The following is a 22,313-nucleotide window of genomic DNA, read 5'->3' on the forward strand; positions in this document are numbered from 1 at the left end:
CAGTAGCAGGGAAGTCTGGGCCTCACTCCGGCATGCTGTGTCCTGTGCGGGCACTGGCTGCCTATGTGGAGCAGACACAGTCAATGAGAACAACAGACGAGCTCTTTGTCTGCTATGGTGAGAGAGCCCTGGGGGCTGGGCTATCAAAGCAGAGGCTCCCTCACTGGATTGTGGACACCATTACGACAGCATACCGCCTGGCTGGGAGGACAGTGCTGGGATCTGTGGTGGCACATTCAACACGAGGTGTGGCTGAGTCCTGGGCACAACTGAGATGAGTGCCACTAGCTGATATAAGTTCTGAGGCCAGCTGGGCTTCCTCTTGCACCTTTACTAGGTACTGTCGGGTAAATGTGGCACCTCCCTCTGCAGTTGGTTCAGCGGTCCTGGGTGTCGCCTCCCCTTCCGGGGACTGTGCCGGGACCCCCCTTCCACATTGACAGCCCCTGCATCTCGGGTCCCACATTGGGACTGTGCCGCTGGCTGACCAGGTCCCTCTAGCACCGACTAATCTGGTATGGGTATACCAATATATTGGAGTGATCCAATATAGTGAAACACAATGAAGGTTATGTATGTAACCACGGTTATGTGAGCTATATGGATCACTCCAATCCTCTGCTGTGCTAGAGTCGCCTCAAAAATGATGTTGAGAACGTGTGTCGCGGCCATGGGGTCTATATATAGGGGCTGGACCCCAGCCGTGACACAGGTGTACACGGAAGTACATCTGTAAATCCTCACCTTGGATGTATCCCTCCGCGACAGGGTGATACCAATATATTGGAGTGATCCATATAGCTCACATAACCGTGGTTACATACGTAACCTTTGTTTTCTATTATACCTTGTCCTTGGCGATGACGTGCAGACACAAAACAACTGGCTGCTTTGGTTTCTCTCAGAGACCTTCCAGACGGGTCATTTTAGAGTTGGTAAGTAATGCGGTTTGATCATCGTTATGATTTTTGGATATATGAGTATTTATTATAAATTCAGTATAAGCAAATCAGAGATGGAATTATGAATACTCTGAATGGCCTTATCGACATCCCCATCCCACGCTCCTCAAGGATTCAATTTGCCAGTGTCTGGTACCCTTTGTCAATACATACACATGATTTACATTCATTACTGTTTTCCAATATCCATGAGGTTTGGCATTTTACAGTCCTTTACCGAGCCAGGCATGTACTATCTCATTCCAAACACTCCCATACGAGCTCTCTCCTAGTCAAACAAGCCAACATTCTCATTCCTCAGTCAGACATTCCAAGTGTGGCATTTGTTAGGATTGTGCTGTTTCAGAAAAATACATTGGTTCTAGACTGCAGTATACTATAACTTCTTGACCAGATGAAAAACAGAGCAAATGCCTCTTTGTCCTTGTAAATAGGTAGTACTATTCAGACAGACATACACTGAGTGTATAAAACATTAAGAACAACTTCCTAATATTCTGTTGTTTTGTACACTCAGTGTAGATACTTTATGTCGTCCTGATCCAACACTGCTCCCTACTGGCAAGTCAAAACACTGCAGAAGCTGTGTGTCTGAGGTAAGGTATAATGAATATACAGGTAACTGTCAAAATAATGGAAACACTTTGAGTAAATTCGGGATACAAGGGGGTTTTCTCGTTTAAGCAAAAGACCGTCCTCCGTGACCCAGAAACCGATAAGTAGTCGAGGAGTGTGTCAATTAGTTAGTAGCAGAGAGGAAGATCCATCATCTTTGTTAGTAGGCAAACGCACGTAAGAATGTCCTCCCGTCCTCGATAGAAACCTTCCATCAAGGATACTCATGTGTATCCTATCACGGAAGAGTTTTGAAATCTGCCACACCTCCTTTGAATTAGCTTTTGTTTTGTCCGATGAGGAAAAACATGCACACGTTTAAAAACCATATGCTACTTATTGTTTTATCTATAAAATGTATTGTACAACTTCATTTTTTTTGGGATCCACCCCTGTAAACGTCACTTGCCTAATGCCTAATGACGCACGAGAAGGACCGTCTAAAATGTAAGCAAGCGGCATTCCATCCACGTTCACTCTCCTCGATTAACATTCTTTTGACACTTTTTCAGAAGGAGCCGCGAGGTGAGCAAATCAAATTCATAATAGGCCAATCTTTATTGTAAGCCGCTGTTTTCACACGTGTGGTCCTTACAAGCCAACACCTGCTAACCATGTGTACGTGACCAATAATTTTTGGGGGAGTTAATTAAGCAATTAACATCCCATCAGGCTTAGGGTCACGTATAAAAATTATGGGCATGCCATTATTTTTGCTACTATGGCCATGTCCCCATAGGATGACAATGCCCCCACCCACATATGCCATGGTCGTCTGTCACCGGAGCCGTTTTTCAAAAGTTATCGGATAGGATTAAATGCATAGAAATAATGAATAGAACGGACAAATTATTGATCTGAATGGGGACTCTCGTCCTATTCTACTTCTATGCATTTAATCGGGATAGATAACTTTAGAAAAACGGCCAAAATGCAGATCTCAACCCAATAGAACACTTATGGGAAATGTTGTAGTGGCGTCCGAGACAGCGTTTTTCACCAATAAAACAACAAATTATGTATTTTCTCGTGGAAGAATGGTTTCGCAACCCCCGGATAGAGTTCCAGACACAGGTAGATTGCAGCTGTTCTGTCGGCTCTTGGTGGCCAAACTCCCTATTATTAAGACACCAAGACACAAATGGCTACCTGGACCATTTACATTGACCCTCCCCTTTTGTTTTTACACTGCTGCTACTCGCTGTTTATTATCTATGCATAGTCTCTTTACAAATTACCTCGACTAACCAGTAACCCCTGTATATAGCCTCGTTATTGTTATGTACATTTCTTGTTACTTTTTGATTCGATGTAAACAAAAAAAAAAAAACTTTCGTTTATTTAGTCAATATTTTCTTAACTATTTATTGAACTGCATTGTTGGTAGGGCGGTAAGGTTTACACGGCGCATGTGACAAATAACATTTAATTTGATGTATCGTTTATTTAGTCAGTTACCTGTATATTACATGCATGTTCACACACACTTACACAAGTCTTCTGCGTGCCACAACTGTTAGCCGCTGAGCTAAACGTCTAGGCCTTAGCTTGGGGAGCTAAGTCAAGTCTTTAGTCTCAGACAAGGCTACTCATCACGCTAGCATGGTTTACCCAGCCAACCGTGTCGCATTTAGCCTAACACTACTCTGACTAAAATAAAGAGCAGAACACTATCAATCACCTTCACGGCACTTTGGATTTTGCAACAATAAATACACATCTATTCTGTCAAACATCATAATTTCTAAACATCTTAAAATTCAACAATAGTTTAAAAAAAAGGCCCTTGATAAATCTATATATTAGGTATAAAACACTACAATCTTTATTTCCCACATCTCATTCATGATTGTCATATCTTATAGGTTACTTAAAATGGAGGAATGTATATTTAGTGTCATTATAAACGATAATCCAGACCTGCCACTGACCAAGGCTAAGTAAAAAAATTAAATAATCATATGCTGTATTTGACACGGCCCAATAGAGAAAGTTGAACAGAGGAAGTATCTGAAACTACTGAACAGAGATCATGTCAAGGCCTTTGATGATCAGGAAGTCAACTCATTATGACACCTCTGTCATTAGGCTGGCTAACCTTGGTTAGTAAGACCATTAAGAAAGAGCAACATAAAGCACTTTGTAACAAGCTAAATCAAGAAGCTAGTCAAGGCCTTGTGGCCTTCGACTAACTATTCTTGATGAAAACTAAAACGGATAGAGACCGAGTGACATTCTGGGAGTGATGATACACTACAGGCCTGTGGACTAGATAAGCTGAGTGACATTCTGGGAGTGATGATACACTACAAGCCTGTGGACTAGATAAACTGAGTGACATTCTGGGAGTGATGATACACTACAAGCCTGTGGACTAGATAAACTGAGTGACATTCTGGGAGTGATGATACACTACAAGCCTGTGGACTAGATAAGCTGAGTGACATTCTGGAAGTGATGATACACTACAAGCCTGTGGACTAGATAAGCTGAGTGACATTCTGGGAGTGATGATACACTACAGGCCTGTGGACTAGATAAGCTGAGTGACATTCTGGGAGTGATGATACACTACAGGCCTGTGGACTAGATAAGCTGAGTGACATTCTGGGAGTGATGATACACTACAGGCCTGTGGACTAGATACGGGACGTCTAGTCTAGTTCAGCTCTTGCTTCAACTTGTTCTTCTTGACTTTGGGTTTGGCTGCCAGAGGGGGCATGGTGGTGGAGGGGTCTGACTCTTCTGGCTGAGGGGCTCGGGTGGGGGTGGTCTCCACATCAGGCTCCTCCTCCAAGGCCAGGGAGGGGGGCGTGGGCTGGCTGTGGGGGGACACTCCTGAGAGACAGGTATTAGATATTGAAAATGTAACTAAGTATACGCAGTGTTTTGTAAAGAGTTAATGAGGTGTGATTCAAGTTAACTTGACACGTCTCTATCTCATTCATATACCCTAGTTAATTACCAGTAGTGTAGTGGAGGGTGAACACTATGTTAAGCGAGCGTTTACACAACTATCACGGAAAATGCATAAAAAAATCTAAGGATGGTGTGATGTGTTACCTGTGGGGAGTGTGATGCTCTTGTTGTAGCCTGCGGCGGAGGACATGGCCTGCTCCAGGGCCTGGTTGGTGCCTAGGGGCTGCTGGGAGCTGCCAGGGGTTTTACTGGGGGCCCCAGCCGAGCGCTGCTTAGACTTGGGGTCTTTGACCGGCTTGGTCCACTCCAGGCTCTCTCCCACCTGCAAGGCAGCGGCCATCTTCTGAGCCATGTCCATTAGCTAAGGAAACAAAATGGCTGTATTTGGAAAAGTCAAGAAATTGAAGAGGGCATTTATTGTTGTTGATATTATTAAGCCGACGTGAGAATGTGGTACAATATACTGACCATACTGTATTACATTAAATGCGTCATATTAACATCAACATCACGTTAATGCAACATTGGCAAACGTTTCTCTCTTCCATCAGTAGTTTGAGCTCACAAGAAGCTGCTGAAGGGAGGACGGCTCATATTAATGGCCAGAAACAGAGCAAATGGAATGGCATCAAACCATTCAACTTATTCCACTCCAGTCAATGCCACAAGCCCGTTCTCCCCGATTAAGGTGCCACCAACCTCCTGTGTTTGACCTACACTGTATGTGCCATGTCAGACAGAGTATAGAGAGGAAGCTACTGTATTGTACCTCAGGGTCAAACTCAGTGTTGCTGTCCTTCAGTATGTTGACTTTCCTTTCCATCTCCTGGTACTGTTGCAGGGCTCCCTTCTTGTCCCCGTGGTTGTACAGCAGAATGGCAAAGTTCAGGTTGACCAGAGGGTTGGACCTGGGAGGAACACGGAGCCAGTCAAAACAGATGGACTTGAGATAGATAGGTAGATCAGTAATCAAAGGTAGAGTCAGCGATGTACGAAGTAAACAGCAATATTGGGTTGATGTCTGCAACAACTAAGAGCATTAAAGTGTGAGGTACTCTGATCACAGGAGGCTGCTGAGGGGAGGATGGCACATAATAATGTCCGGAACGGCGCAGATGGAATGGCATTAAACACCTGGAAACCATGTGTTTGACACCATGTGTTTGACACCAATCCACAGATTCTGCTCCTCTCCCTCGGCCTGCGGTGCTGCTCGTGGAAATATCGTATCTCAGTCTCATTTTAAATGAATTACATTCAACACAACTTGAACTACATGGATTGACTCAGGACAAAAAATCTAACTATATGGAAGTTCGATTGGGAGGAACTTACTGGTCTAAAGCCGCAGCTTGTTCATAGGATCTCCTGGCATTGTCCACGTCCTCCAGATTGGTCAGTGCAACTGAAAGAGGAGAGTGGTCAGTTCAGTGGGAACTACAAAAACTAAATCTATAAAACCTATAGAAACCTGTAAACATCCATAAACACATTATAAAACAGATCCCATTACATTAACACTATTCCAGGGTAAATATAAGGGAATGCAATGTGGTACCTTGAACCAAGTATTTAAGGTTGCAAGTTACATAGTACTCATAATGCCCTAGGCACAGATTTAGCCTGGTCTTGGACTTAAAGGACTAGGCTGTATCTGTATCTGGGGAAAGTGGCACATAAAGCCAATATAGATGGGAGAAGGCAGGGCCAGGCTAATGTTACCTGCTAGTAGCATGTAGAGTTCTCCCAGGCCAGGCTAGTGTTACCTGCTAGTAGCATGTAGAGTTCTCCCAGGCCAGGCTAGTGTTACCTGCTAGTAGCATGTAGAGTTCTCCCAGGCCAGGCTAGTGTTACCTGCTAGTAGCATGTAGAGTTCTCCCAGGCCAGGCTAGTGTTACCTGCTAGTAGCATGTAGAGTTCTCCCAGGCCAGGCTAGTGTTACCTGCTAGTAGCATGTAGAGTTCTCCCAGGTGGGGCTGCAGGTTGGTGGCAGCGCTGAGGAAGTGGAAGGCAGAGGCATACTGCTGCATGGTGAGGTGCACCAGGCCCAGGTTGTACAGTACCTTCCAGTCAAACGGAGACAGGTAGTGGGCCCGCTTCAAGCAGCTGATGGCCTGGTTCACACAGAAAGGACACGGGAAAGGAGAGGGGTTTAACATGGCTAGACAACAAAACAACAACTGTCCTTAAAATGTCATTTGAGGTACTGTAGTGTACTGTAGTCTTAGTATGCCCCCTTTGATGCCATGGAAAGATATGACGTCTGTCATATTTGATCTATCATATGACATACATCTGTCATTGACACCATTTTATATGTACAGTACATGAAATATGAGAATACGCACTGCTACATATTTCTTCTTGCCAAAGAAGCACATGCCGATGTTGTTCCAGAGCGGGGGGCTCTCGGGGACCATGCACGCTGCCACGCGGTACTTGTTCATGGCCACATCAAAGTCCCCATGGGTCTGCATCATACTGCCTGCTGCCAGGATGGCCTAGTAGGGACACATACACATAACTGACATGCTGTACATCAGGGATCACCAACTAGATTCAGCTGCAGGGATCACCAGCTAGATTCAGCTGCAGGGATCACCAGCTAGATTCAGCTGCAGGGATCACCAGCTAGATTCAGCTGCAGGGATCACCAACTAGATTCAGCTGCAGGGATCATCAACTAGATTCAGCTGCAGGGATCACCAACTAGATTCAGCTGCAGGGATCACCAGCTAGATTCAGCTGCAGGGATCACCAACTAGATTCAGCTGCAGGGATCATCAACTACAGTACCAGTCAAAAGTTTGGACACCTACTCATTCAAGGGTTTTTCTTTATTTTTACGATTTTCTACATTGTAGAATAATAGTGAAGACATCAACACTATGAAATAACACAAAAAGTGTTAAACAAATAAACATTTTAGATTCTTCAAAGTAGCCACCCTTTGCCTTGATGACAGCTTTGCACACTCTGGGCATTCTCTCAACCAGCTTCATGAGGTAGTCACCTGGAATACATTTCAATTAAAAGGTGTGCCATATATATATATATATATATATATATATATATGTATGTGTGTATACATTTTTTGGGGAAAGACATTTTTTACTCAGAAAACTTGGGCGGCCAAATAAAATGGATTTGTGTCGCCAGTTGGGGAACCCTACAGTACATTATACACATACAGTACATCAGATTCAATGTTGCAGTTATACAGTACATTGGTGTCAGGGGTTTATAAAAAACAAAACAAGCTCATAAAATGGTGGCCACTTACCTTATAGTTATTAGGGTCATAAGTAAGTGCATTCCCGAGATGTTCAAATGCTTTTTGGTATTTTCCCAACTGTGAAAGATTATCAACAATCAGTGCGAACAAACATCACCATTCTGGAAAAATTAAATGTACATTTTTTTGGGACACAACATAATATACTAACCCATTCCCTAATAAAAAAAAAAACATTCCACTCCTAAGAGTGTGTTCAGAGTTGATTGCAGACCCACCTGCAGATACAGGAGCCCCAGAGTGGTCAGCAACTCGGCATTCTCTGGAGAGAACCTACACGGAGGGAAAGACACCTCTAATATCACCTTCACGCCTGCAATTACACATAATAATGTCTATCTACACTTTGCCTAATGCAAATGGAAGAACGGAGCTTGGAATTTGCTGATTATTTAATGGGTTCGTTTCAGCATAATTGCAGAGTATTAATTATGACTGGGGGGGAAGAAAAGACTTAAAGAAGGAGCCTTGAGAGGAGGGGTGAGGTTGAATTAAGGCTCACAGTGGTTAGTCTAATTAAAAGCAAACCGAGTAGCTGGGCAACTTGATTAATTCATTTACCCAATAGGCAGTAGTAATAATGAACACGGAAAGGCGACCCCATATATACACTGACCTTTGCCAGTACCTTATTTCCTCCGCTGCCCTGGATAGGACGATTATTTAATGGATACTTGGGCTTTGATCCTATATCCATACTAATATCCATACTGACTTACTCATACGAAAATACCATTTGCTAGTATGGATGCACAAACAAATGTATTGCTTCGTTCTAAGTAATATGCTAGTGAGGGTATTGAAATAGATTTGGACTTGTACAGTACGTTGAACAAGGCCACGAGTGGCCTTCAGTCAGAGATGATAAGTGAGCCTGATTCAGTTGTTTAGACGATTGAAATCAACAATTTTAGAGTAGAAAATGTTAAACTAGTGTGATTACAACCAGGAACAGATCCCACTGTTCAAAGCACAGCATGTTTTCTTCGTCTTTAGGGATTTTTTTACTCCTCTTTTATTCCATCTTAAATGAACATCATTAATAGCTATGTAGGGAAAATTACCCTTCTGCTGCATAATCATTACTGTGAAAAGGTTGTCTCAAACTCGTATATATTATCATCGCTCTATTATTAAAAACTCTTCCCTAATGAAGGCTTTAGTGCTTCCAGTTTTTTGAATAATGTAAGTTGTTCCTCTAGTATTAAAAACTAACACATTGGGTTTTTAATAACAAAGCAACCTTTCAACAAACCCACATTTTCTTCCATGAGGATGAACTTCTTTTAAACAAAACTTAATTACACTGAATGTTCTCCGTAAATGTCACCTATTCACAATTCTTAAAAAAAAAAAAAAATGTCCCTTAGGATATTTTCTAGGGCATATTAGAAGTGGTGCAAAGTTTCCCAACTTTTAGAACAGTTTGTTTGAACTTTTAACAATCTCTACATCCAAACGTACTCCACTGCACTCTTGTACACTTCGATGGCTTTGTCCGTGTCTCCCGCCAACAAGTGGACCTTTCCCAGTGTCATGAATGTCCTGTCGTGTTTTTTCAACTGCAGGGCTGCATTCAACTGCTCTTCAGACTGGAATACAACAGATACAGTATCTCTACTCCATCATCCACCGTCAAATACTTGTACACTGGCTGAGACGCCATTTCATATTGACATTTGAATGATAAAATAACCCTTTAGTCTAATTCCTTCCTTATGAACAGTGTGTGAAAATCCAGCTCATACTTACATTTTGGAAGTCTTTTATGAAGGAATAGCATACACCCAGATTATGTTTGATCTCCTGGAGTGAGAAAAATATCAGAGTGGCTATATGGAGCTACAACACAAATGAAAATGGCTGACTATGCATATAGTTAATTGTTCCACTCTTAAACCCTATAGCTGAGAAGCAGTGTGTAAATCCAGTAAGAGCAATGCTGATGGATAAATCTTACGGTGCCAATGGTTACAGGAACAGGCCAAAGATAAGCAACTCTACTGAGTAGAGGAAACCACAATATTTTCTCTTACCCAGTCTTTCTCATTGAGCTTCCCAGCTTCCTGATAAACCTCAATGGCTGCCTTGTGTTTCCCCAACAGAAAACTGAAGGAAAAAAATATGCATAAACAACTATAAATGGAAGTACACGCACAGAGTAACCCTAAATTCAACATCTCCTAAATCAGCTAATGCCCGGTGGGTATTCTGCTGCAAAATGGTAGACGTGCATCATCAAGGCGGATGCCGAACAGTTCCCATCCCTCATACCATATAAACTACTTTGATCTTGTAAGGAACCCTGCACTAACACAATCTTATATCATTATTATATTCTGTATGACCTTTTCCTGGCCTGGGCCTGTAGAGTGATCTGATCAACAGCAGTGTCTCCCCCAGGCAGGCTCAGGGCTGAAGCAGGGGTACTCTCTACTCACAGCGATCGGGCCACTTGTTTGAGGTTGTCGGGGCTGGTGGGATTGAGGATGGCACAACTCTGGAACAGCTCCAGGGATGGCTGGATCTGCCCCTCCAGACGCAAGATTAGCGCTTCATTGCAAGAAAACAGGCTTTTATGTTAGCATGAAAAGGCGTTAAACCGACACATTAAATTCTAAGGCACAGTAGGGGGTAGAAGCCTTTTTTGGGGGAGGAAATGTTACATCTAACGCTTGGTTTTGACTGGAATAGACTAGAGCTCTGTTGTGGTTGGGATAAACCGTTTGAACGTGATGAACACATGATGAGGGATGTGGAACGTTATGTAGTTAGGCTTCTTACCTTGTACGTATATGGCATATTCACACATTCCCTGGGTCTCCTGTAGCTGCTCTTTGATCATTGCCTTTGGGAAACAACGAACATGATCTCTGCTCCAAACTGATGTTACAAGAATATTGCAAGAACTGAATATGGACAGTATTTCCTAAGTTGGTAGTCTCTTCCCACAGCCGCTATCGCCAACACACTGGGGTGGAGTGCCATGAGTCTGGCAAGGAAGACTAATACATTGGCTACACTCAGTTTTGTGATTGACAGATAAAGCATTCCTATGACAACTAAGACAGACATACAGGTAACTGGCAAAATAATGTCAAAAATACCTTTTAAAGTGTCTTTGCTCGCTTTGAGGACAATACGGTGCCACAGACACGGCCTGTTACCAAAACCTGCGGGCTCTCCTTCACCGCAGCCAACGTGAGTAAAACATTTAAACGTGTTAACCCTCGCAAGGCTGCCGGCCCAGACGGCATCCCTAGCCACGTCCTATCCCAGTTTGCTGTTCCCATATGTTTCAAGAGGGCCACCCTTGTTCCTGTTCCCAAGAAGGCTAAGGTAACTGAGCTAAACGACTATAGCCCCGTAGCACTCACTTCCGTCATCATGAAGTGCTTTCAGAGACTAGTCAAGGATCATATCACTCCACCCTACCTGACACCCTAGACCCAATCTAATTTGCTTACCGCCCGAATAGGTCCACAGACGACGCAATCACACTGCCCACTGCCCTAACCCATCTGGACAAGAGGAATACCTATGTAATACCTATGTTCATTGATTACAGCTCAGCATTTAACACCATAGTACCCTCCAAACTCGTCATTAAGCTTGAGACCCTGGGTCTCGACCCCGCCCTGTGCAACTGGGTCCTGGACTTTCTGACGGGCCGCCCCCAGGTGGTGAGGATAGGAAACAACATCTCCACCCCGCTGATCCTCAACACTGGGACCTCACAAGGGTCCGTTCTCAGCCCTCTCCTGTACTCCCTGTTCACCCATGACAGCGTGGCCATGCACGCCTCTAACTCAATCATCAAGTTTGCAGACGACACTACAGTGGTAGGCTTGATTACCAACAACGACGAGACGCACTACAGGGAGGAGGTGAGGGCCCTCGGAGTGTTGTGCCAGGAAAATAACCTCACACTCAACGTCAACAAAACAAAGGAGATGATTGTGGACTTCAGGAAACAGCAGAGGGAACACCCCCCTATCCACATCGACGGTACAGTAGTGGAGAAGGTGGAAAGTTAAGTTCCTCAGCGTAAACATCAGGGACAAACTGAAATGGTCCACCCACACAGACAGCGTGGTGAAGAAGGCTCAACAGCACCTCTTCAACCTCAGGAGACTGAAGAAATGTGGCTTGTCACCAAAAACACTCACAAACTTTTACAGATGCACAATTGAGAGCATCCTTTCGGGCTGCATCATCGCCTGGTATGGCAACTGCTCCGCCCACAACCGTAAGGCTCTCCAGAGGGTAGTGAGGTCTTCACAATGCATCCCTGGGGGCAAACTACCTGCCCTCCAGGACACCTACACCACCTGATGTCACAGGAAGGCCAAAAAGAGGAGAACAACCACCCGAGCCACTGCCTGTTCACCCCACTATCATCCAGAAGGCGAGGTCAGTACAGGTGCATCATAGCTGGGAGACTGAAAAACAGCTTCTATCTCAAGGCCATCAGACTGTTAAACAGCCACCACTAACATTGAGTGGCTGCTGCCAACATACTGACTCAAATCTCTAGCCACTTTAATAATTAAAAATTGGATGTAATAAATGTATCACTAGTCACTTTAAGCAATGCCACTTTATATAATGTTTACATACCCTACATTACTCATCCCTTTTGTTTTTACTGTACTCTATACCATCTACTGCAACTTGCCTATGCCGTTCAGCCATTGCTCATCCATATATTTATATGTACATATTCTTATTCATTCCATTACACTTGGTAGTTGTTGTGAAATTGTTAGATTACTTGTTAGATATTACTGCACAGTCGTAACTAGAAGCACAAGCATTTCGCTACACTCGCATTAACATCTGCTAACCATGTGTAAGTGACCAATAAAATGTGATTTGATTTAATAGGGCGTTAGGCCAACCCGAGCCAGAACAGCTTCAATGCACCTTGGCATATATTCTAGAATTGTCTGGAACTCTATTGGAGGGATGCGACACCATTCTTCCACAAGAAATTCCATAATTTGGTGTTTTGTTGATGGTGGAAATGCTGTCTCAGGCGCCGCTCCAGAATCTCCAATAAGTGTAAGTGTTCAATTAGGTTGAGATCTGGTGACTGAGATGGCCATGGTATATGGTTTCCATAGTTTTCATGCTCATCAAACCATTCAGTGAACACTCGTTCCCTGTGGATGGGGCCATTGTCATCCTATGGGGGCATGGCCATGGTAGCCAAAACATTTTATACATGACCCTAAGCATGATGAGATGTTAATTGCTTAATTAACTCAGGAACCACTCCTGTGTGGAATCACCCATTTCAATATACTTTGTATCTCTCATTTACTTAAGTGTTTCCTTTATTTTGGCAGTTACCTGTAGTAAACCAACATGCTTGGTTCATTCCCATTTTCACCCACAACAAGTGTTATAACAGCTGTTATTACAAAACTGTACTTCTGAGATTGTGTAGTGGGTTCATTCATTATTTTATTTATTTAACTAGGCATGCAGGGTAGGAGAAAAATAGCATGCGCTAGTAGCATTTTCACATTTCCAGACGGAACACAGCTTGAAACAGAAGATTACATCACTATCTTCTCAGCAGAAGACACTAAGACAAAGTGAGGGGGGAGGGAGCCCTTGATGCCTTCATTCATTATTTGCATGCTGTCTAGGCTGACAGAAAGGTCAGTGTGACACCAATGCACATTAAACAAGGGGGAATGAATGACAGTCAGGGACTGGACCAGACCACCGGGAGAGACAGCGCGGCAGGGGGGGGGGCCTACCTTGCAGGTCTCATAGTCTTTGCGGATGTAGTGCAGGTGGATGAGCCAGTTCCTCCTCTCCAGAATGGGAAGTTCCGGAGCTGAGGAGGAGAGGCAGAGTAGACATTCAGGGGTGATGAGGAGACGGCATATTGGCCCGATACCAAACAAACCCCTCCACCCTTTCTCATTTAAGGCCCTTGTTAACCCGCACTGATAAGAATATATTTAATAGAACAATCCATGACGTGGTCAGAAATCAAGTACAGAAACAACGGTCTCATTCTGACCTCTCAGAACAACTGAAGCTGACATTACTGTATATGAGTTGAGTCATGCTGCCAGTGAATGGCCATTTCATGTTATACTATCTCAAATCAAAGTTTATTGGTCGCGTATGTAACGGATGTGAAATGGCTAGCATAGTTAGCGGTGGTGCGCGCTAAATAGCGTTTCAATCGGTGACGTCATGTGCTCTGAGACCTTGAAGTAGTGGTTCACCTTGCTCTGCAAGGGCCGCGGCTTTTGTGGAGCGATGGGTAATGATGCTTCGTGGGTGTCAGTTGTTGATGTGTGCAGAGGGTTCCTGGTTCGGGTATGGGCGAGGGGACGGTCTAAAGTTATACTGTTACATGTACACAGATTTGCAGATGTTATCGCAGGTGCAGAGAAATGCTTGTGTTTCTAGCTACAACAGTGCTGTAATACCTAGCAATACAAAAAAGTAAAAAGAAAGAAATGTAGAAATATCAATAAGATATGTAATTCAATTAAGACATTTTTATAGCATTTTCAATGATAATTCAGAAGAGACTATCTCTTTAAAAGTGATGGTCCTTTTATTACCTGAAACTACGATGCTCTGCATGTCTTTAATAAGACAAGGACTGATGCAACATTTTCCAACAAAAACCCTTCGGGCTACTTTCCTCAGACATAATAAGTAAGTTAGATAATAGTTATAGTACTGCTAATTGTTAGTTACAGACAATGATGTTGTTTTATTACGCATCTGCCTTTAAGATATTATCCTTGTTGCCCAGGCAACCATGTCTTTAACAAGCTCAGTGCTCCTGACAGGAATGAGAAGGAGCACATGCTACAGACAGACAGACAATGGGGAACAATTCAATTCAATACAGTAGGATATATTTGGTGAGCTAAGATGGCCATGCCAACCATGCTTCTGTATACAGTACTGGAAACCTTTCCTCTAGCAGAACACAATTGTATTCAAGATAGCTGCCATTGTAATTCCAAATAGAGTGACTTCTTTGATTTCAGTAATCCTGTTATCTTGTACCTACCTGTGAGGCAGCAATAGGACACTGGCTATATGAAATGAAGCTGCCTGAGACTACACTACAGGGTATTGGGTGGATGTTGTTAGGTTAGTGCCTGTGGAAAAAACTGTGATTTACACCAAAGCTCCCCTCTGTTTTATCTCGCCAATTGTTAAGTCGGAGCTCCAGTGTCTCACAGCAAGAACCTCGACTGGAAGCCCACTCTAACCCCACAGAGAAAGCCTTCCCTTTCCCCCTGTTCGCTGAGTGGTAGACTGCAGTGCATGGAGACGGCATCTCCCCTCTCATATTTGCCGCATCAGATTTGGAGTGGCCTTATTTGTGGGCTTAATCCGCTTTGGCTCCTGCCGAGACAGCAATAATATTCTTGTCTCTGGGTTTCAGCTGCAGTCCTGTGGTACTTTAAGTCCACTCTTACTAAAGCTGCTGGGCAGATTTTGAGGAGGGAGGAGGGGGGGGGGTTCGTCTGTGACATGTCTTCATGGGACAATAAAGAGAGAAGCAGCAATAGGAAGAGGAACCCAGCATGGAACCGTCCAAATATAGCCAGCGAAAAGGTTTCATCCCCACAACAAAAATCCTCTCATTGTATGCATGATCTCGGTAATGTGTAGAGAGAGGAGACAGCTTTGTATTATTGTTAGCTATAAAAAAAAAGTCCAGCTTAGCAAAGAGGATAAGTTGGAGCAGAATGCTTGAAGAAAAGCCTGCCGAGATTAAAAGACCCCTGAAGCGGATCAAGTTCACTCTTCAACTTGTCACCTCTTTGGAAATTGAGGTCAAGTGGAAGAACTGTGCGTTAGTGTTTCTTCTACAATTGTTTTGTATCAATAACATGACTTCTGTAGTGGGTTGCACAACAATATGAGTTGGCACACAAAATACAGTGGGTGATGTATGAGGGGGCCTAAGGGAGATATCATGGCCTTTTAAATGTTTTATTAAAAGGTCAAATTCTGTGGGATGGATGAAAACAATATCTACAAGCTATTCTATACGAATGCTAGGCCTATATATATTTTTTTACTGTGTTCTGGAATATGGTTGCAAGTTTCTGTCAGCTTAAACATTAGAAAAAGGGTAAGGGCGCCCTCTTTAGTCAAATAAAATATATGTTTAAAGTCTGTAACACACTGCAGCGAGCATTAATTCATTTCTGGCATTTTGACTTAGTCTCGTCCCTATGCAACACTGAGGGTCAGGTTTCAATGACGGAATGTTTTGGCAACTACGATAACGGGAAAAAAATTGCTCCGCGGTGGGTCCTCTTCAGACAGATCACGAAGCAGACATGCCAGAATGTCGTGATTCGAAAACAAAGTTTGCATGCAAAACATTTAAAGTAGTTAATGCAAACTAGCCACTTGTGAAATGCACTCATAAAAAATAACCTACGTGATCTTCACCTTGCTAGCTACTATTTTGTATTTTATTCAAGCGGAAAAGGCAGTGACTAGGCAGCAGCGGATGCTGCTGAGGGGAGGACGGCTCATAATAATGGCTGGAATGGAGTCAATGGAATGCTATTAAAGACATCAAACATGTGTTTGATGCCATTCCAATGACTGTATTCCAGCCATTATTTTGAGCCATCCTCCGCTCAACAGTCTCCACTGGTAGGCAGTGACGTAGTTCCTCTATGTCAAACTGACGTTCTATTACGTAGAGACGCTGTTATGCTGGAGCATTTTTTAATTATGGGAGGGAACCTGGATGTCAAGAGTAATTTTGACTAGGGTGACCTTAGTAAATGCTGTCAGTTAGCCAAACCATTTCCCCTTAAAAAATAGGCCTGTAGCATCATGTGTTTTTTCTCTATAACTAATGCCCTCCACTGTCATGTTAAAACACAGGTGTATGTGACATTTCAATGGAAAACTGTAGAGTCACTGTTAAGTTATTAGACATTTACCTTTTGGAGCTTGCCGTTTCTTCGTCTCAGAGGCCACCGGGAGCTGAAAAAGAGGGAGATCCATGAGGCAACAAATTGGGATGTGGTCAGGGAGTCTCAATTTTGGAGCAACTCCTGGCCTGCTTCACCATTCCCCTCTGAGGATGCATTATAACCTACACCTGGACCATCAGACTCTTTTAGTCACAGATAGCCATTATACACTACACCTGGACCATCATACTCTATTGGTCACAGACAGCCATTATACACTACACCTGGACCATCAGACTATTTTGGTCACAGACAGCCATTATACACTACACCTGGACCATCAGACTATTTTGGTCACAGACAGCCATTGTACACTACACCTGGACCATCAGACTATTTTGGTCACAGACAGCCATTAAACACTACACCTGGACCATCAGACTATTTTGGTCACAGACAGCCATTATACACTACACCTGGACCATCAGACTTTTTTAGTCACAGCCAGCCAATGTACACTACACCTGGACCATCAGACTCTTTTGGTCACAGAAAGCCATTATACACTACACCTGGACCATCAGACCTTTTTAGTCACAGACGGCCATTATACACTACACCTGGACCATCAGACTATTTTGGTGACATACAGCCATCTTTGGTAGACTAGAACACTTAGTGAGTTTGATGCAGCTAGCAGGCCCTTTACTAGGCATGGCATGGATCTAGAGACGACATGCCTGTGTCCGTTTATGTAGGAGCTTTAATACACTCATTACCTCTTTCACCACCTTTTGTTGTGGGGCTTTCGCTTCCCTTATAACTCACTTTAACATATCTACAATACAAAATCAATAATACAGCAACATCAACAGTAGTGTGTAACAATAACACATTGTTACACACTACTCTATGTAATTGTGATTGGAGCCCAAGAAGAGTAGCTGCAGCCAATGGGGATCTGGAATAAATACAAAACTGTGTTTGGTATTTGTTCAAATGCAAGATTTGTCTGTGCTTTGTTGCCAAGTTTATTTGTTACATTTTCTATCACTGATAGTTTTTTTGTGTGGGTTTAAAATATTCAATTAAGTCTAAAATCTGTTACTCATTTCATTGAGTGTTAATTTGATTGGACTAAATTACATTGCGATGACTTTGCTCTACACATGTTCATAAAACACCTTTATTGAGGATCTCTTCCAAGAACAAGCGTTCACGTAAAAACATCTTAAAAGTATAAAGTAATGTAACATAACGTTCACGTGAATTTTTTTTTTTACAAATACAAAGTCTAACATAACATTCACGAACATCTTGAAAACATCTTGTGCAAAAGGAAATATCATTCAAACAAAAACAATTTTTTTAAATGTTGCACTGCAAATTCACATTGTTAAAAAATGTTTTTTTTTGTTTGTTTTTTTGCACAGCCACAACTTGAGCACCGCGGTACTTGGCACTAATCACAAACAACTTGCACCACAAGGCTAAAACATCAGTGCACGGTTATGATGGTGTCATGTCAAGAGGCCCTAATTGCATCCCGTACAGTAGCAACACTGTCCTCCACTGGCCCTTGTAGTAAACTATGGTCTTGATCTGTGAGCTTAGCCTCTGTCTGCTGATGATCCTGGCCAATGATGTTCCGGTTCCATTCAGCCAGAAACTGTTCTTTCTACAACTGATCTTGGCCAATGTTTCATTCATGCCAGAAACAATTCTTTCTTCAGTTCGCACACATTGTGCAGTATGCAACACGCCGGTACAGTGTCTGTCGTCAACTTAACGTCAATGTTGATGCACTTCACCAAACGTCCCTTCAAGCATCCTAAGACGTAGTCAATAGCCACCCTGGCAGAACTCAGGTGGTCATTAAACTTCTGCTGGTGGTTATTCAGAGATGTGTCCTGGGAAAAGCCTGTCATTAACCACCTCTTCAGTGGGTACGCTGGGTCTCCTACCGGATGAACTGGCATCTCTACACCAATGACAATCGCTGAACTCTGTGGAAGAGGAGAATAATTGTAGATTCAGAAACAATTGTATACATGCAGTAAATAGGTCATTACTATGCTTGCAGAGGTTTTTAGTTATGTGCTTATTCTCTATAACTGAAGCAAAATCAGATGTTTAATCACATACTTCCTGGGGAAAAAGATGCGCCCCCCCCCCCCCTGCCAGTCTGAAATGATCAGAGTTGGCCAATACTCTCACCCCCTGTGCAATCTAGACACCCCATATAGACATCAGTGAAGCTAGAAAAAGACAAACTGCTCAAATGTGGCTTATATCACCAAGTGGTAACATGGCCTCTATTTGTTTGTCAAAACAGAAATTATATGAGCAGCAGAACACTTACCTGAGGTTGTGATCAGCAACGGCCTGCAACACAGAATAATGCTGCCCTTTGCTGTTCAAGTAGTCCTTTGGATATTATTTTGAGGCAGTGATGGGGATGTGTGTCTCAACCATGGTCACCAGCACATTGCGGATACCCAAGCTGCTTAAACCCACAGATGGTGGCTAGGATGTCTTTACCACCGGGTAGCGAAATAAAGCGGTTGTACTTGTCTTCACGACAGGTGCAGTCACCTGTCGTAGAATGATGCAAACAGTGGAAACACCGCCTCCAAATAAACTTTAAATAATCTGGTGCTCGCTTGGTGTTGCACACCACCACCAAAAATAGAGCAAACCTTCGACGGTATTCAATTGTGTTTCAGACATTGGTGGTCTGTTTAGTTCCCAGACTCTACTAACTGTGCAAGGTGTTCAAATGTGGTCTGAGTCATGCGGAACTGTTTGCGCCTTTGATCGTCGTCAAAATCATCCAACATCATACTGCAAACATCTTCACCGGGTCTTGGACCCCGCTCCCACACACCTCGAAAGCATGTTGCATCCTCGATTGCGGCTTCTTTCGTCAGTACATATAGTGGTTGTAGCGCGTAAACGCAAAAACCGTCGTCGTCTGTGCTGTCGTTCAACGTCATACCGTTGTCTGCTCAGGCGTATATTTTGAGTGAAATTATTCTGACAACTAGAAATTAGACTCGGCATGCTCTATTGCAATTTCACTACAGCATTATTTACCAAATGCAGTAACGAAAGTACCTTAAGAAGGCTGGCTCCAGCAACACTTTCATCCGCCATGTTTGCTGTCCAACAATAACAACGTGTCGCCGACTAGTAATGACGACTTCACATCTGCTTGTGGCGTCCAGTAATATTGGTCGTCATTAAGAACGCAAGATAAATCATTGAACTATTTGAATTGAATGTACACTAATTATCGACAGATGGAATAAAGGCATACTCCTTGATTTCGTGAGTTTAGCTAATTATCGAGCTAAACAAAACCTGTTAATGTAGCATGTTGTGATAATTAGGTTAAGATTAGGTAAGGGGTTAGGGTTAGTTAAAATGCAAAACCTTCCAACTTTGGACGTTAATTTGACAAAAGATGGATCCCTTTTTTAGCCATGGCCCCATACGGAGCTGTAACGTCAACAATTACTGCTGTAATGACTTTATTAGCATTAACAAGCTAGTCGTTAGCTAGCTGCTATGTTTTCAGCTAGCTAGAGCTGGAGAATGCTAAGCAAGACGTTTCTAGACATATTACACTGCTAACAACAAACATCCCAGCTAGTTATATCCAAGACATTGCAGATTTTATTCGGTTTACCATTGTAATTCCAATTCATAGCAAGTAAATTATCCTCACAGTTAGTGTGTTTTCTTCGTCCGCCATCTTGACAGCGCAGGAGGCTGTTGCCATGGTTACGCTAGAACGGGGTATTTTTGAGCTCTGTTTCAAAAAGCCTTACCAGTAGCTAGATTATGAAGGACTTCTGTTTCTATCATCTCTGGCACTGCAGGGTTGGGGAAATTACTCTGAAAATATAGTTTACCAAGCTACCAATTACTAAACACTGAAATAAGTTAAACTGCACTAAATCTACCCTTAAGAAAAAACAAAGTTGACTTCAGGAGTAGTAGTTCACAACACAAACTACTTCGTGATAAATGACCATAATTCGACATTCATATGGTCCCCCTGCCTGTGTGGGATCGATTCCGGGCACTCCTGTATCTCCCCTTTTATTCATGTTGGTCACACTGTCACAATATACAATGTGACAGTGTCTGATGGTCCAGGTGTAGGTTACAATGCATCCTCAGAGGGGAATGGTGAAGAAGGTGGCAGGATGCAGGCCAGGAGTTGCTCCAAAATTGAGACTCCCTGACCAAAGGTGCAATGATTGAAGTGGGCCATTTTGCCAAAAATGTGTATGGAACTTACAGGCAGATTATCAATGATATCCTCGAGTACAATTTTGATATTGATTTGCAAAAGGATAAAGATCTTATTAAAAATATCATCCTCAACTTACGATTAGTCGAAAAGAAAACAAGGCCAAATTTGAAAGGCATGTTAAGTAAAGAAAAACATGAATTGTTACACGAAACTTGGAACAATTGTGCCTCCCAAAAAAAGGAAATATGCAATAATTTCAGGTGACATGGAGGTCACTCGGGCATCAGCTGTGTCAAAAGATCAAAGACTTAAAGAAGTAACAAAAAGAAGACGACTAGATTTAATGAGGAAAAAGAGAACGTTTCACAGCAAGGAAGATGAAGAAAGACCAATTTGAAAGAGCCAGACAAGTTTCTCAGTGTGTTAGGACAGAGAGCGTCTTTACTGAGACTGATTCAACACAGTTTTCTGATGAGACTGAAATACTTGGCCATGAGAATGGATCTGCTGACCGCTGCATAAAGGAAGAGACTGATCTGGACTTCATATCTCTTCAGGATGTTAAGATGGAGACCATCAACACAGAGACGATGTAATAGAGTGTTATGCTGAAGCAGTGCACAGACGTGTTATGAACCAATCCTTAATGGTCTCCACAGTGACAAAAACAGCTGCTCTACCTGGGAAATCTGAAAGAAATGTCAGGCGTAAAAAGGCAGGTCAAGGAAAATTAGTGTCTAACAGGATACAAAAAGCAAATAACATAAAGGAAGTGAAATATCAGACGATAGCCAACGATATCTGCTCAATAAATGACTCAAAAATAACTGAATTAAGGCAGCCCTCCGCTGGAGGGAAGGTTGAGGACCCATACCCCAACTGCAAGAAAATAGGTGTAGATTTCCATGTTGGATCTGGAGCAAAACAGAAACTTAACACAGGTCTACTGTCTAATGGGGTAATGACTGGGGTTTCACATTTTGCCAAAGAGATGAATCGATCTCACGCACATGTCATCTGTGATATTTCAGATTACAACTTTGATCTTGGTTTGCCAAATGATCAATGGCATGAATTTGCAATTCGGACTATGGTGAAAGTAAAGAACTTGATGGGGAAGTCCAGACTGCAAAGACCTGACTTGATAACAAAAGTCTTCAAACTTCCTGATCCAAGGGCAATTCCTGTATCAAAAACACATGTAAGATCCAGCCTTTTAAATGACATTGTGTCATTTCATCTGAGATTGAATAAAGATGTAGAAATACAGCAATTGGTTATAAAGAAGAAGGAGGAGGAATGTGTCTCTATAATGTCAT

At 42.8% G+C, this 22,313-nt stretch overlaps 1 protein-coding gene across 4 annotated transcripts; it reads right to left on the reverse strand.

Moving 5' to 3' along the window:
* Window positions 1–3,001: 3,001 nt before the first annotated feature.
* On the reverse strand, window positions 3,002–20,727 carry LOC110506956 (Bardet-Biedl syndrome 4 protein-like). 4 transcript variants are annotated; one of them, XM_036963605.1, is made up of 17 exons: window positions 20,461–20,727; window positions 16,758–16,800; window positions 13,563–13,642; window positions 10,576–10,639; window positions 10,233–10,344; window positions 9,828–9,900; window positions 9,544–9,597; window positions 9,256–9,383; window positions 8,010–8,064; window positions 7,780–7,848; window positions 6,845–6,997; window positions 6,439–6,610; window positions 5,832–5,901; window positions 5,266–5,404; window positions 4,641–4,857; window positions 4,210–4,415; window positions 3,002–4,156 (listed from the first exon to the last, which is right to left on the reverse strand). In XM_036963605.1, the coding sequence occupies exons 1-16, from the start codon at window positions 20,512–20,514 to the stop codon at window positions 4,237–4,239; spliced, it is 1,662 nt and encodes a 553-aa protein (XP_036819500.1). In that variant the 5' UTR covers window positions 20,515–20,727; the 3' UTR covers window positions 3,002–4,156; window positions 4,210–4,236. The 4 variants fall into 4 exon arrangements, with proteins under 4 accessions (XP_036819500.1, XP_036819499.1, XP_036819502.1 ...); XM_036963604.1 differs by having other exon boundaries at window positions 3,002–4,415; window positions 20,461–20,725; XM_036963607.1 differs by having other exon boundaries at window positions 3,002–4,415; window positions 20,422–20,514.
* Window positions 20,728–22,313: the final 1,586 nt, after the last annotated feature.

This window comes from Oncorhynchus mykiss, chromosome 26 (genome assembly GCF_013265735.2).
Source record: "Oncorhynchus mykiss isolate Arlee chromosome 26, USDA_OmykA_1.1, whole genome shotgun sequence".
Taxonomy (NCBI): Eukaryota; Metazoa; Chordata; class Actinopteri; order Salmoniformes; family Salmonidae; genus Oncorhynchus; species Oncorhynchus mykiss.

Excerpts from the sequence above, each read along its gene's own strand:
- LOC110506956 (XM_036963605.1), bottom strand. The coding sequence starts at position 20,514 with ATGGCAACAGCCTCCTGCGCTGTCAAGATGGCGGACGAAGAAAACACA. Across the intron at positions 7,849-8,009 it reads TGGGGCTCCTGTATCTGCAG|TTGGGAAAATACCAAAAAGC; the intron begins GTGGGTCTGCAA and ends AATCTTTCACAG. Across the intron at positions 5,405-5,831 it reads CAAGCTGCGGCTTTAGACCA|GTCCAACCCTCTGGTCAACC; the intron begins GTAAGTTCCTCC and ends TGTTCCTCCCAG.